Source organism: Perca flavescens, chromosome 1 (genome assembly GCF_004354835.1).
Source record: "Perca flavescens isolate YP-PL-M2 chromosome 1, PFLA_1.0, whole genome shotgun sequence".
NCBI lineage: Eukaryota > Metazoa > Chordata > Actinopteri > Perciformes > Percidae > Perca > Perca flavescens.
This window is the reverse complement of record NC_041331.1, coordinates 28,986,020-29,001,829: the sequence shown is the minus strand read 5'-3', so window position 1 is coordinate 29,001,829 and position 15,810 is coordinate 28,986,020. Positions and strand designations below refer to the sequence as shown.

The 15,810-nt window shown below is 39.0% G+C and overlaps 1 protein-coding gene across 2 annotated transcripts; it reads right to left on the bottom strand.

The window, feature by feature from the left end:
* Positions 1-222: 222 nt before the first annotated feature.
* smyd2a (SET and MYND domain containing 2a) lies at positions 223-15,098 on the bottom strand. Of its 2 annotated transcripts, none has more exons than XM_028584598.1 (12): positions 14,949-15,098; positions 12,599-12,662; positions 11,778-11,888; positions 9,058-9,118; positions 7,835-7,962; positions 7,136-7,203; positions 5,785-5,887; positions 5,581-5,691; positions 4,593-4,713; positions 4,192-4,366; positions 3,557-3,665; positions 223-2,967 (listed from the first exon to the last, which is right to left on the bottom strand). In XM_028584598.1, the coding sequence occupies exons 1-12, from the start codon at positions 14,999-15,001 to the stop codon at positions 2,884-2,886; spliced, it is 1,188 nt and encodes a 395-aa protein (XP_028440399.1). In that variant the 5' UTR covers positions 15,002-15,098; the 3' UTR covers positions 223-2,883. The 2 variants fall into 2 exon arrangements, with proteins under 2 accessions (XP_028440399.1, XP_028440389.1); XM_028584588.1 differs by lacking the exon at positions 14,949-15,098 and adding an exon at positions 14,129-14,459.
* Positions 15,099-15,810: the final 712 nt, after the last annotated feature.

The window sequence follows — 15,810 nt, the reverse complement described above, 5'->3', positions numbered from 1 at the left end:
TGTTTTACTCTCAGTAAAGGCTACCGGAAGGTAAAAACAACAACAACCACCGGATAACTCTGATCTAAAACAGAAATAGTGGTGTTTCAGGACAATTTTTAGCACAGGGAGCCTTAATGACATAAACAGCCATTTTGTCCTATTCTCTTTTGTAAAAGAAAGAATGTATCTCAAGAGACTTCCTGGATAAATAAATGATAAATAAAAAATGAAATAAGTATATCAAAGCAAGTGTCATTTATTGAGTTCCACTGACATGTGCAGAAAGAGAGGCTCAGATTTTAATTATGCATTCCAGTAGAATAAAATTCATGCCTCATTAAGTAACAGCTCATTACAGAAATTGTAGAAAACATCATATGGGTAGCCTTTATCTGGTTGTAAATGTGCAGTATGAGTACAGATTTTACTGTTTTAACCTTTCTTTCATGACATCAAATCATATACATGTTCTTACAGTCTAGAAATAAAATGAAGTGCTCAAATCTAGCAGAGGGTTTAGATGTTTTGTGGCTTGTGTAAACCAGACTACAAACCCTATTTTCCTTTATAAAAACATACACAAAGACAAACATAACGGAGTTGCTGAAATGGTGCTTTTGGATTACCTATGCAAAAATGTAAGGCAGACACCTTCCAGATGCATCTTTGCAGGTGATAAAAAGAGTCACCTATGCAGGAGTTGCTACAAATATGACCACAGGCAACTCATAAAAATTGACTATTTCTAACCCTCAGTAACCCACAGCAATGTTGTTCATAAAACTGCATCCATGGTAAACAAGAGGGAGAAGCTACAGGCATTAAAATAATGAAGGAATTATATCTCTATTGCCTTGGGCAGTGCAGTGTGAAGACTGCAGGAAGGCTTACTGTACTAGTAATTCTATACGATAATAGGTCAAATGCAGCAAGTCAAAAGACCAACTGGACCTTCTTTGCCAGTTTGCACACATTTCTTTGAAGGATTTCAAAAATATCGTCTCAATATCGAAAAAAAAAAATTGAGATATTCATTTTTGTCAATATCTCCCACCCCTACTGTCCACTGACAGAAACTGATACATATTCAACAAAATGTGCTTACCGATTTGCAGTTTTGAAATTTTGTCACAGAAATTGTACAAAATGTGAGTACAACTAAAAAAAACTTAAGGCCCAGGTGATGATCTTGGCATTGCCTCAACTTTTTAAAGCCTCCTTCACACACTGCATGCTTTTCTATATAATGATTCAGTCAAATCTACAACAGAGAGAAAACTACAGTTTTAAGACCTGTAACTGCTCCTACTTGTCATTATTTCGGTGTCAGGGTCATGGAAAACCATTCCACACAGGCAACACATTTCTGACTAACCTTGTCAACACAATTTTACAACATAGATTTTAGGAGTTTTGAGTACCCATTCCTGCTTAAGGTAATACTTCCTTACGGTATGAATCAAATTTGTCTCTTTAGCTTAAAAGAGTGCAAACGTGAACTTTGCACTAAATCAGACATTAAAAGGAGATGAATTTCCCTTTTTAATAAATATTTCATTCATTCTTGTTGATTATAAAATTAAAAGTGTATGGTGAGGATGACACCCCCCTCGTTATCACCTGCTTGTAAAAGGTATATCCTACCAAGTTATACTGCATGTTAATATTTTGCCCACTGCTGATAAATTGATATAATTCTCAGGGTAATTCCTGATGCTTAGGCCTAGTCCACACCTACACGGGTATTTGTGAAAACAGGGTTTTTCTCTCCATCGTTCCAAAAAAACTAAAAACAACAAAAAAGGTACAATAATGCATCTCTTGACAAAAGGCAACAAAAGCTAGTGTTGCACCTTTTTCCTGAGAGCAAAGAGTCTGATCCAGGACCATTGGTCTGGTCATAGTACCAATGTCTTCACTGCAGTACCTGGTCTCAGATCAGCACCCCTGTCTAAGGATACACTGTGAATAGATAAAGATAATTATAGCTGGTTCCTTGTCAGTTAAACCTGTGGCCCCTTTGGTCAAAAAGCCTCATATAAAAAAATTAAAACACACAACATAAACAATAAAACATACTGTAAGACAAGCCCATCAAACCACTGGTTATTCATTCAGGAATTGTTCTTTGCATTCTTTTCGCCATTGCTACAGAGTACCTGAATGCATGGTCAGTCATTGTTTCCTCACAGTTTAAACAAGACTCAGTGAAGCCAGAAACTTTGTTTGATAGAATGAAAATGCATTGGCTGGGAATAAGTTGCAATGCCCTCTTAACAACTACTCACCAGTTGTCCAAATCATTAAACAACTGCTCTGGAGCACAACTGTGCAGCTAAAACGGTTGCCCAAGACTTAAATGCTGGTGAAACCCAGTCTGTTGATGGATTTACAGAACACAGTGAATGATTTCTGTCTCACGAGGAAAGAAAACCTAGGCATTTCATGTCAGAAAATGGCGCTTTAGTAGCGGTCACATGAAAGCTTTGTTTCTTCTGAAAGAAAGCTTTAAAGCCAATCTTAAAGTAATTTTTTTCCCCCCACTGATGTCATTTCTTAATTACAGTATTGGTGTTGAATGGGTTTAATGAGCTTCATCACACAAATATTTCAGTCACTTTTTTCATTCCAACCATTTAAACCCTAATTCGTCTGCTTTTATCTCCAGATCTGAAAGTAAGTAGGGAGCTGCAGGTACAAAACGTGGTCATCCTCAGCTCACAGTCATATGTCGACTCTAGACATGAAAAAAAACCCTGCCCACAAAGAGGTGTGAAAAACGGAGAGGTATAAGATGCATGGCATGCAGTTGTGATGTGTATTTATGTTGTTGCTTTAAAAGAGGTTCCTCAATCCAGTGCCTCTTTCTTTAATCTTTTTGCTCCTCCTGCTGCACCTCATTTACTTCTGCTCCTCGATTTCTCGTTTGACTTCTGCTACATAATTGTGATCCTTCCCATGAGCCACCTCCATGATGGCAACTGCCTGAAGAAAGAAAAAAAAAGTAAACTTTTAATTATGATTTAAAGACACCACATTCCGTGGAATGACCAAATTGCAAATGTATGATGTGGTTAGCAACACATTTGTACAACGTAGGAGATGGCAATTAATGGCAGTCACGTTGTTTTGTGGTTTGAACCACACAAGCAACTGACTCACCTCATATCTCAAATTTCTGACTGCAGTTGGCTTTTACAGCTCACTTATCCTGTGCTACATTTTCTTTGGAGCCCACATTATTTTCTACCTATACTTTGCCACCTATTTAAAGCTATACTCCAAATTGCAAGTTGCAAATAGCCAAGAAGGACACGGAGGATTAAAAAAAACATGGACTCTTCAGAAGAGGTAATTATCTTCACTCGAGCTTCTGTGCGGGAAAGTCACCGGATGACACAATCTTCTGAACATAGCCATACTGAGAAATACAGAGAGTTGTGTGGAGCGGATAGTCTTAATTAGCTTTGTAGCAACTCATCAATGGCTTGAATGTAACGGACGTTCAATAATATAAAAAAAGTTACGTACTAAAGCTTTAATATACCAACTGGCCAAATGTCTGTAAACTTACCTTCTTCAGCGCTTTGACTCCCTGTGTCTTCTTCTCAAGCCCCAAATACAGACGTCCCAGTTTCAGATACATAGACGCCACATTCAGAGAGTAAGCTGGGTAGTGAACACTGTAGAGAGAATATCATTTATACATCAAGCTAAGCAGTGAATGCGAGAGGAAACAAGATATCATCTATAATTAATGGTACAATGGGTTTTGTTATCATATCGAGCTGGGAGAGAACAACAATAAAATATATAGTAGATGTGGTTGAGTGGTGTGTACAACGTGGGAAAATATTTAACGGAACACAATATAACATGTGTTGTAGTGTTAATATTGTAGGTTGGACACTTCAATAAAGTAAATAAAAACATTAATACAATTATTCAGAGCTGCAAAGTAAAGTTAAAACAGATGATTAAAGACTCAAATAGTAATTAAAATCCCCATTCTTACAAGAACTTTGTCTTGACAAACGTCTGGAAAAAATCTCATTACAAAACTGGGGGGGATTTCTTCTACAGTTATTTATAATCTGCCTCTGCACTGGGATTGTCTGACAATAGCGCTCCTGGTACAATTACTTTGGATTACCATGTACTGTAACTGCATTACTGCCCCCCCTGCAGATCCCTCACAGATCAATCTACCTGTATGGCTGTATGATCTTCTCTCCGTAGCTCATAGCTCCGTCCCAGTCCTGCATGTAGAGACAGACACCCATGGCCTGATACATCATGTGCAGCATGTAGACATTGGTGTCTGCAAATATAGCTCCCATCTTCTCCTGGCTAAGCTCACATATCTCCAGCAGCTCACTGGGGGGTGCCAGAGAGTCAAGGAATAATGACACAAACAATGTAGAGAAATATAAGGAGACCGGGAAGTGAAAGGTTGTCCTTGATCACGAAAGAAGACAAACTGACAGACTGAGAGGGAAAAGACTTAAGGTCAGAGAAAATGGAAACAAGAGAGTGAAAAAAGTGTGTGTGTGAGGGGAGAGGGGGGGCGTAAGAAGAAAAATACAGGTTTAAACAGAGGAAGAGGATATTCTTGTAGTGTTTGGCTCTCCTGAACTCCTCGATGACATTCTTGGCGTAACGGACCATGGATCGGATTTCCTCTGGCTCTGGTGGAGAACTTAGCTTCCTGATCTCCATTTTTGCTTTGTCCTAAATAGAGATGGACATGAATGACATAAGGAACAGTTGTACGGTAACATATCCTACACAAGACACTCGAAAGGAAATTATGTGAAAAGAACAACGATGAGAGTCTTTTAACTATAACAACACTTGCAACACTAGCCGCGTCCCAGTTTCATACTACTGTACACACTAATCCTGAGCAGTATGTAGTATGTTCACATTGGATAAGTGACACAATTAAAAGTACTTAAACTAGTCAGTTTACACAGCACACTGATTGAATCTGCTTATCTGCAGCATGATCCATTTATTGTCCCACAATGCAATGCACAACGGGAGCAACTCACAGCTGGAAATCATTAGAAACTACTTGCCGAGACATTGTCATTCCAAAAAACTGGCAGTAGTTTTAAAAGTCAAAATGATACCAGACATATGTCACATGCCTCTGGTCTATATTATATAGCATATATGATCTGCATATCTATCTATCCATTATTTATTTATTTATTTATTTATTTATTTATTTATTTATTTATTTATTTATTTATTTATTTATTTATTTATTTATTTATATATATATATATATATATATATATATAAAATGGAATTGGGACACAGCTACCCAGTTTGCTTGCCAGTGTGTAAGACACATTTTCAAACGCAGTAACACAACAGAAACATGGCTTCTGTTGCTGGCTAAGTGACGACACTAACAAGGCCTGAATCTGCAGTATTTCTCCAACAGACAGCTGAGACTGATGCAGATGAGAAGCTTTCTAGTATATTCCTCAAATCCACAATGCAAAAAGGTTACCTACATATATATTAAAGAAGTGATTTGGAAAAACTTAAATGCGTTTGAGCTTTAGTGAGACAAGTCAACGGTACCTTAGACCTGGTGGTGCACTCAGTACACTGGCATGTGAAGAAGTAGGAATCTAACAATCTCTCTTTCCTGTCTTCTGTTGGATAGAGTAGGTCTATGTAGCTGTTAAAGATCTATGGCGAGAGAGAGGGGGAGATGAAAAGAAAATCAAAATTGCTGTCCCCGAGAAGCATCTATGTTACTAGATGAGTCCAGTGTTTACTTACCTCATCGCCAGGGTTTATCTCTTGGACAGCTCTGACCTCAGCCAATGTGCCTTTATAGGTCACTATGACATTAGGACTACAGCTGTGATTCATCAGTGCTACACTAAAAAGAAGAAAAGGAAGGATTAAAAGCACAAAAGTTGAAAAATATAATTGTGAAAACAAAGAATTGTGATAAAAGCGTTACATTTAGCTGATTTATGATTGGGATTACATGATCATTTATGTATATGCTACAATGATTAAAACAAAAAGAGAAAAACTAAAGTAATTAAGCGAGTCAGAAGCAGATGAGATATACAAAGATTAAAATCGCAAACAATGAGAGCGCGGTAGAAGAAGGGCACTCAAGTGGAGACTGAGTATGAATAGAAGGAGACAGACAGAGAAAAGGAGGAACAACTACAAATGATCATTTGATTTCATTTGTAACATGTTGACAAATTAGAGACTGACTGATGTATCGGCGGGCCGATATTATTGGCCGATATTAGGCATTTTCCAAACTAATCGGTATCGGCATTTATAATGGCCGATAAATGAATATTTAAAAAAATAAAACAAAAACGGACAAAACACCCTTCAACCATGTTATGAGTGTAGTTTGTCCACCAGAGGGCATTCTACAACGTCCCTGTTGGCAACACTCGTGTTTAACCCTTTAAGTTTCATATCTTAAGTTTGTATTTTTATACATTTTATTTATCAGAACTTTAATATATTGATGTTCCTCTGTTCTGTTGTAACAATAAAACAAAAGTTTATTTTTAAACTGCATTATCATATTATTTTAGTGAGGACTCATAACTAATGTTAGGGAAATCTGTTTCTTTTGTTAAGCGTTTCTGGATTTAAAAACAAAAAAACCAAAAAATGGATGGACTGGTGGACGATGATGATGTGTTGACATGAGCCCCTTTTACCCATGCACTTCAAACATATTGTATTTGAGAACGGCAATGTCTGAATCAGTTAGATTGGACTCAAATGGACTTTACCATTTGAGCCCATGGGTGAATAGAGCAGCTCACTGTGTGAGAGTATTTACAGCAAGCAAGTGGTTGTGTTGATGACAAACAGAGGATGAAGAAGAAGGGGGATTTAGACAATTTACTGTCGGTAAGGGCCGACACTGAAATGATCAGACAGATTCAAGGAACAGCAAGAGTCTTGGTTGTTTATGACCAAATTACAATATATATGTCCTGCCTCCTGCACGCTCTACCCAGGCCCAGCTCTCGCCTAAACCAAACAGAGTATTCATAGTAAGTGAGAACGTGTCTGACACAGAATCTCCTGTCGTGTGGTACATGTGTAAAAGGGAATCTCTGGTCGGCATTAGACTACTTACTCGGGAAAAACAGCTGATCCCAGATGTGAGAGTTCCTCATCCTCTATAGTGAAACCATTACAGTTAACCTGGAGGCACACAAAAACAGAAGGAGAGCCAGAGTAAGAAAGAAAGAAGGGAAGACACAAACAAACAGGTGGAGACAGCAGGGTGAGCGATATCGTAATAAAACTTGCATCACCCTCTACTCAGATGTTCTGTAATACCCCCTCCACGGAGGAGGGGAAGGAAATCCGGTAGTGGAGATTAAATGTAGCTGTGAGATAAGAAGCCAAAGAGGCTGTTGGTGTAGCTTGGAGACAAGAGGACAGCAGACAGATGGATAAAATTAAAGAGCTAACCGCTGTAGAGTTAAACAGACAGGAGCAGTGTGTGTGTGTGTGTGTGTGTGATACAGATCCTGGTTTCACCTCAACATGTGCTTCAGTGTGTATCTGCTAAGAAGTGAAGGACAACTGGGGATGATGCGAGTGGATGAGAATAAAAAAAGATGTGTGAACACAAGCATTAAGCATGTATGAGTAGGGTGCACACCATATTTGCACACTGCGTGTCTAAATCTTTTGTGTGTATAACCCAGCATGTCATTCCACAAACTTCTCCTAACCAACCATACGACAGTGACAGAAAACAAACCCAACCCAAGATCCTGGATCCTTCATTGAACTAATTGAATTAATTAATTGAATTAAATGTTACCTGTGCAAATAGCTCAGTGAGAGCCTGTTTGTCAGGAAGGTCACTGATGTGTCTGGAGTAGAAGTGGTGCAGCGCTGCTATGTCTGTCTGGTTCATCTCGTCCTTCTCACTGTCCATCTTATCTAAATCTAAAAAAAAAAAAAAAAAAAAAAAAAAAAGAATAAGAGAGACAATAAAGAGACAGGATGGAAAGAACAAAGACAAAACGGGACAGACAATGAGAGAAAGAAAGGGTTTAGCTGGTTGTGATAAACACTGGAGCCTTATTGGGCCACTAGCTGAACTTAAGACATTTAGGGTTCTTAAGTGAGGCAGTGCTTTCAGCAATGTAAAAAAAATGGCACATGAGTATCTGATAAAGACAAAAGGGACAAAACATAAAGTTGATTATTCATCCAGAATTATATCAGTATGTTTTTTGTTGTTCCATAGGAGAACCACTCACTGCCATGTCACACACACACACACACACACACACACACACACACACACACACACACACACACACACACACACACACACACACACACACACACACACACACACACACACACACACACACACACACACACACACACACACACACACACACACACACACACACACACACGATTTACTTTGTGTGCATGAGAAGACAGGTGTGAAGGTTAATACTGTGAGAATCCTCTGATGACACATCTCAGCCCCCAACAACAGCTCAGACTGAATTATATTACTAAAGGAGCAGAAAAACAGTTTGTGGGCACTTTTATAGAACAAACTCTTGTTTTTGTGTGTTCCAATGAATACACTCTTAATCAATTTACAGTGTACGCTAATGCTATAAATCTTAAATTAGACAGTTTTTTTTCTCCTTGCAACAGTGTTTGGAGTTAACACGTAAGAGCTTCTCAGTACAATCAGTGTCTCCCAGAGAAGAGGGTTGAGTACTTTGCCCAAGGGCACAGTGGCAGTACATTTTAAAGAAGGGTAGAGAACATGAAATTACAGCACCCAGAATCTTGGGATTTAAATCCCAGAGCTCTGCAGACTTTGAGTGAATAAAAAGAGAGAACCAAGACTGGAGGCTACAAAAGAGCATATTAATAGACACACTGATACAACTGCAGAGACACAGAAAAATCACACACACACACACCATATAACTAAAACTGCGCACAAATGTAACTAAACACACACGCTGATGTATGCATGCGCACACGCACGCACGCACACCTACTTACGGGATTCAAACTCTCTGAGCAGTAGCAGCCTTTCTGAAGGGGTGCGCTCTGTTGTGACTCTCTGTAACATGAGAGTCATTTTAGTAAAAAAAACAAAATCATGAAAAAATATATGAAATACAAAATAAACAAATTCTACTTTCTCAAAGTTTGTTCATACTATAGCAAATGGTTTTGTTAAAGACTTTCCAGCCAATTAAGAAGTCATAAAAACACTTTAACAGTACAGCAGCTGCTGAGCACAAATGCTGAGCAGTCACTCAGGAACTTGGGTTTCCAAGGCACCAACACATGAATTTAAACACAGAGGTAAAATTACAACACAAGAAGTTCACATTGCAAGAGTATAGTCTGCTGTTAGGTAATTGCTTTTGTCGACGCACAATGTGACCAAAGCTGATGTCACTTTGAACAAGTCACCTTTCTGAACTGCAATACGTGAATAGCAAAGGCATGACACCCATGGCACTCCTCTGATACTACTCATGCAAAAGTATACAAATGAAAATGAGATTAGTCTGCTTATTATCAGGCCAGCCACCTATGTTATTTGACTCTTTATCTTCTTTATAGGTTGTTTAAAAGTTTTAAAATTGGTGTTGATTTTTCAGTCACATTGTCACACGGTTCCTTTTAGCCATCAGCTTTCAAATACAGGCTGGTCATTTTAAGTTTGCCTAGCACTTGTGATGAGCATCACGTGTTACTAATAACCTATTACTGCCTGCTCCATTCCCTTTAGCAGTGCCAGAGTGAGACAGCAACAGCAGCACAAAGCATGCACAGTAACTGTATAAACTGCAGCAATTATTCATGTTATTAGTTACACCTGTGTTTGACCAGTAAGTATGTCCACCGTAAGAAAGATATATTTTGCACTTTTTCTAATTTCTCCTATTATTGTTATTATTATTATCCTTTTATTTACTTATAGTCCATCTATTGTATATCTGGCTACTAGGTTTATGGGGGGTGTGAGGGGTTGGATGGAGGTACAGGGAATGTGACAGTAATAGGAGATAGTCACTGTGTTACTGCGTTTGGATTGTAAGTTGACGGTTAAATAAAATATTAAAAAGTAACACACTGACTTATTGGAACTTGAGCTTATTCACCGTATCCCCCAGAGTTAGATAAGTCCATACATACCCTTCTCATCTCCGTGCGTGTCGTAACTCTGACGCACCCAGTGCTAGCCTAGCTTAGCACAGATCCTGGAGGTAACCGGCTCCATCTAGCCTACTGCTCCCAATAAGTGACAAAATAACGCCAACATTTCCTACAAATAACAAGGTCACATGAGACACAGCCATCTTCTAACCGTATACAAACTGGGAACTATATTCTCTGAAGGCAAAGCACTGCAACTTCTGCTACTTGGGCGGAGTGATTTGCTCGTAGCACCTGAGAAGCCCCATGGTGTGGAGCAGCTTTTCAGCTGTTGCGCTAATCACTCCGCCCAAGTAGCAGTGCTTTGCCTTCTGAGAATATAGTTCCCAGTTTTTATACGGTTAGAAGATGGCTGTGTCAACACTAACCCGCTTATTCTGGTCGTGTCACAAGTTACAATCATTCTGGGGCTCCTTGTTTGAGTTTTTCTCTAAGGCTTTTAATCATCCATGTAACCCAGACGCACTCACCGTATTGTTCGGTGCGGCCAATCCAGATAGTGTGAGGAGTAGTTGTGAAGCCAAGGCTATTTCGCTCTCAACATTGTTAGCTAGAAAGCTGATTTTACAATCTTGGAAATCTGAAAGGTCTCCTACACTTGTAATGTGGTTGAGGCAGCTGGGTAATGTCCTACATTTGGAGAAAATCAGGTACATCATGTCTGCTAAAGAGGAATTATTTTTTGAAATCTGGCAACCTTTCCTCGATTTAATGTCTAAAAACTAAACTCGTGCTACCCTGTCGCTGTGCCATTCCCTTTGTCTTATGTCCTGCTTGTCGCATGTCGACAGCTCCTGTCAAGTAACCTGTTCTGTTTTGTGTAACACCACCATCTATTGTTATTATGTTTCTACTTCTTTGTTACGAAAACAATAAAAATAAATACACACAAAAAAAAAGAAGATGGCTGTATCTCATGTGACCTTGTTATTTGTACACGCTGTGATTATACAAATTACAACATGTAAATAGCAAAATGTTGGCGTTATCTTGTCACTTATTGGGAGCAGTAGGCTAGATGGAGCCAGTTACCTCCAGGATCTGTGCTAAGCTAGGCCAGCTATGGACTTATCTAACTCTGGGGGATACGGTGAATAAGCTAAAGTCCCAATAAGTTGGCGTGTTCCCTTAAGAAGAAGAAGAAAAAAAAAAAAAAAAAAAAAAGATATATTATGCAGTCCACACTGGATAATTTAAAACTATATAGTTCCGTTTTTTATTTAGTCTTAGATTTCCATTCTAGTTAGTTTAACACAATTTTAAATGCACATACAGTGCTTCAGTTCCTGTTTAGTTCTTGCTTTAGTCTTGGGTCTACTCTTATTTTCAGCGTCCTAAGCATTATTAACCAGTACCCGACAGATTAAAGGTTAAAAATGTTTGATTATAAATTGAAATGTCTCATTTCACATCTATCTTCTTGCTCTTTGCTTGCTTTTCACTGGTGTTTTATGTAAAACAGTTCCTGCATTAATATCAATGTTGCTCTGAATAAAAAAAGACAAATCTGAATGTTGAAGCATTTCTACTCCTACTTCTTATTACTGTACCTGTTTCACGATGATTCGAGCCACCAGTCTGACAGTCTCTGATGGACACCAGTTTTCCCCATAGGCATTCATAGCTACACACTCCAGCTTATGCATGGGCCAATCACCTCTCTGAACACACACACACACACACACACACACACACACACACACACACACACACACACACACACACACACACACACACACACACACACACACACACACACACACACACACACACACACACACACACACACACACACACACACACACACAAATTATTAAAGCAAGCAATCACATTCAACAGTGCAATCGATGATAGAGAGACAACAAGCAAGAATGTGAGAGAAAAAGAAAGAGCTAGAACTATATACCCACAATGGATGATAAATGATTTTATTATTACAAAGCAAATCATCCATAAATGATTGGTCGAGGTACTTGTACCTCAGTCTATCGCTTGTTCTCTCACACAAAAGAAAACTCCTCAGTTTAACTGCAGTGCACAGAGTGTGTTTTGTGCCATGAAACTAAAACTAAACAAAGGCAGAGGGAGGACAGGTCGAATTGTCATAGCAACAGCAGAGTGACCGTGTGCTCTCCCTGTCTATTGCTGTGTGCTGCCTGCATGGAGCTCAGCTAGAGCAGTTTTCAATGTGTGGTCCAAGAACAATAACTGTGAAGCAAAATGCTCAACTTTTGGCACCACATGTATCGATGCACACAAAGGACTCAAACTTGTTTTCATGATCAGTTCCTTTACTGTGGAAACTGGCACACATACTCGCAGACAGAAACTACAAGCCCTCTGTGAAAAAGGAAGCAGGAAGCTCTCTTACCTGACAGTCAACATTGCAGTAGTAAGCCTGCTTACACTTGCCACACTTAAAAAGGTCTTCTCTCCTGTAGAGACATGAAGATATAAACACATTACTCCACTACAGCAGCTGTGGTAAGTGGATCAATTTTGTCAGCAGCAGGATTCCTGAAATAACATACTGTGCACCTTCATCTGGGGAAACATCTTTACATGATGCTTTTCAGCTGGCTGATGTGGGATTAAAGTTTTACTGACATATGTATGAAATCTTATCAACAATATACAAAGGTATACAATGCTAACAAACAATAACTTCAATATAAGAGGGAGAATTGTATACTGTACATATATACGTGTGAGGTGGACATAGTGCAAGTAGTGTAAAATGAAATGCAATTTAGATACTTGTACTAGCTATATTCATTGTTAAACAGATGGTGAATGAGGCAGTCTTGCAGGTTTGCTGCTGTGACAAAAGGTGAGACGCACAGATCACAACACATAAGCTCACACAAAAAACAAAAAAGTTTTAATTCATAACTGCTCCATACCGTATGCACTAGAATATGACTTCCCAGCCCCCCCTCCCCCACCATGCACACATGCACCCCTGGCCTTCTCATCTCTTGGCTCCTCCTCTCTTGGGACACATGGACAACTATATTTAGCACCCTAACCTTTTACTGCTCTATAAACCATAATGGCAGCTGGGGTAGGACGCATGAGTGTATGAAAGTGTGAGAGGGAGACTTAATTCCACGCTAAAAAGTCTCATAGAGAGAGTCAAAGTGCATCAGATCTCAACAGGACAAGTAGGCAAGCTAGAGGACTGATGAAGGTGCAGTGCAATGCCTACACACACACACCTACACATGTCAATAATCTATGCATGTTATAGGCCGCCCTTTCTAACCACTCCACATCTTACACGCCACTGGAGCAGGAAACTACCAACAAATGGCTCAAATACATGTGCAACTGATAAAGGAGTAAACTTTAAACTAACAAAAAATAAAAATAACAATGACACTGACAGACTAATATCATGAAGACTGCAGGTGAAGTATCTCATATTAGAGAAAAGGTTGAAAAGCAGTGAAGCGCTCCTTAAGGGGAGCATTTTACCTTTGATTATACTGTAAGTAGCATATTCAAGACTGTGCTAGCATATTAATAGACTCATTAAAGCGGGCTTTTTTATTTTATTTTTACATGTTGGCTTTAAAACCACCAGTAAGGCTGTTACGTGAATGTTGGCATATATTTTAGACTCTCCTGACTCTGCAGTGCTCCAAACAAATGCTGCAGTGTCAGTCAGGTGAGCTGCCTTACCGCACTGACCCATTTCAGTCTGCACCAGCTAGGTAGGTGTCCAGAGGTTCACAAGCTAACCTAGCTCGGGAAGGAGGTTAGCCATCGTTCAACTGGACACATCACTCGCTTTGTTCAGTTTTAAGTTAAGCTAAACAAATAAATATAAAAAACACCAGCCTGGAGCTCACTGTCACAGAGGTGTTTTCCCAGCTGTTTCAGAGAAGCAAGACGTTACCTGGAGAAGCAGTGCTCGCAATGCGCTCCCCTCTCATTCACTGTCAGCACGTATGAGTAGGCAGGGCAGGCGAACACCAGCTCCCCCTCCGTGAAGTGCCTCAACGCCCGCAGGCCTCTGCCACTACCCGGGCTCAGGAACCTCTCCATGCCCTCTATACCTTCGTTCTTCATGGTTTGTAGTTTGTTTACGGTTCTTCGGTAAGATACCACCGACCACCACCGGTGTCTGCTGGGTGCTTAATCAGCTTCTGCCCTGAGTAGTGTTGACGAACTGACCGAAGAGCCGGTTAATTAACCCGACTCGTGTCACTGAGCCGGGAGAATCGAGTGCTATACGTCAATGAACCGACTCACTCCTGTTTTTTTCTTTTACTCCATTCGTTGGCATTATATATATATGTCAATGGTTGGCCGTTGTGTAGCTGGTATTCTTCTGCTACTGTGTGTGTTGTAATCTAGCTCATTAGCGCCTCCGCTGGACTGGAGTGGTGGTGCTAGAATCAATCAGGAAATGAGCTACTAATGCCTAGACCCGAACGAGACCGAATGTAACCGTGCAACCGGCCGGCCCGCTCGACTCTAATGTAATCAAACGGTGTCTTGGTTCTCGGCAAGTTTGAGTTATTAACCGAGCCTTGTTTCTGGTGCATCTTAGAGGATTGTGTTCACGGCAATTCACACATTATCGATGGGGAAGTACAGTAGGCCTACATCACATACAAATACACGAATGCTATTTTGGTAGTTATGTTAAGTTAAATGTTAGAGAAGTGAATGTTGCTACGTGGTAGCTAGGCTGTCACAAGGAGACCGCGCACCTGAGTGAGCCTCGTCTTCTTCTCCGGTCCTCTGTGTCTGGTGTGGCTCTCATCGCCCCCTGCTGGAGAGGCGAAAACACAGACGGGTAACTACTGTTGAGTAACAGTATAGTTATATGTTTAACTGCACTAATTGTCTACTTAACATTGTCTTGTACGAATTGCCTGCATTGTAGGCCTACATGTCCTACTTTGCATGATGCTTGCCTTACTCCTCCTAAGCTTTTTTTTTGTATCGGTTAAGCTGCTTCATGTTTTCGCCTGCTTTCTTCTGTTCTAATTGGATGTGTTTTATTGTTGTTTTAATGTTTAATTTACCATCTGGCCAACAGTTGAAAATTAGCCTTTTGGCAAACACTGGCACATTAACAGTGAGGTTTATCAATGTGCATTGCATGTGCATACAATTAATAAATACACATATAAACATAATATCTATCTGATGTATGACTTACATAATTATTTCAACAATGCCTCTTGCACTATTTGTAACCCTGTAGATAAAAATTGACCTGTACATACAGTTTGTTGTTTTATATAGACTACATTTCTATATTTTTCACATCCATTTGCTTGTATATCATTTGTATATGTATATATATATATATGTGTATATATATATATATATATATATATATATATATATATATATATATATATATGTATATATATATATATATGTATATATATATATATATGTATATATATATATATATATATATATATATATATATATATATATATATATATATATATATATATATATATATATATATATATATATATATATATATATATATATATATATATATATATATATATATATATATATGTGTATATATATATATATATATATATATAT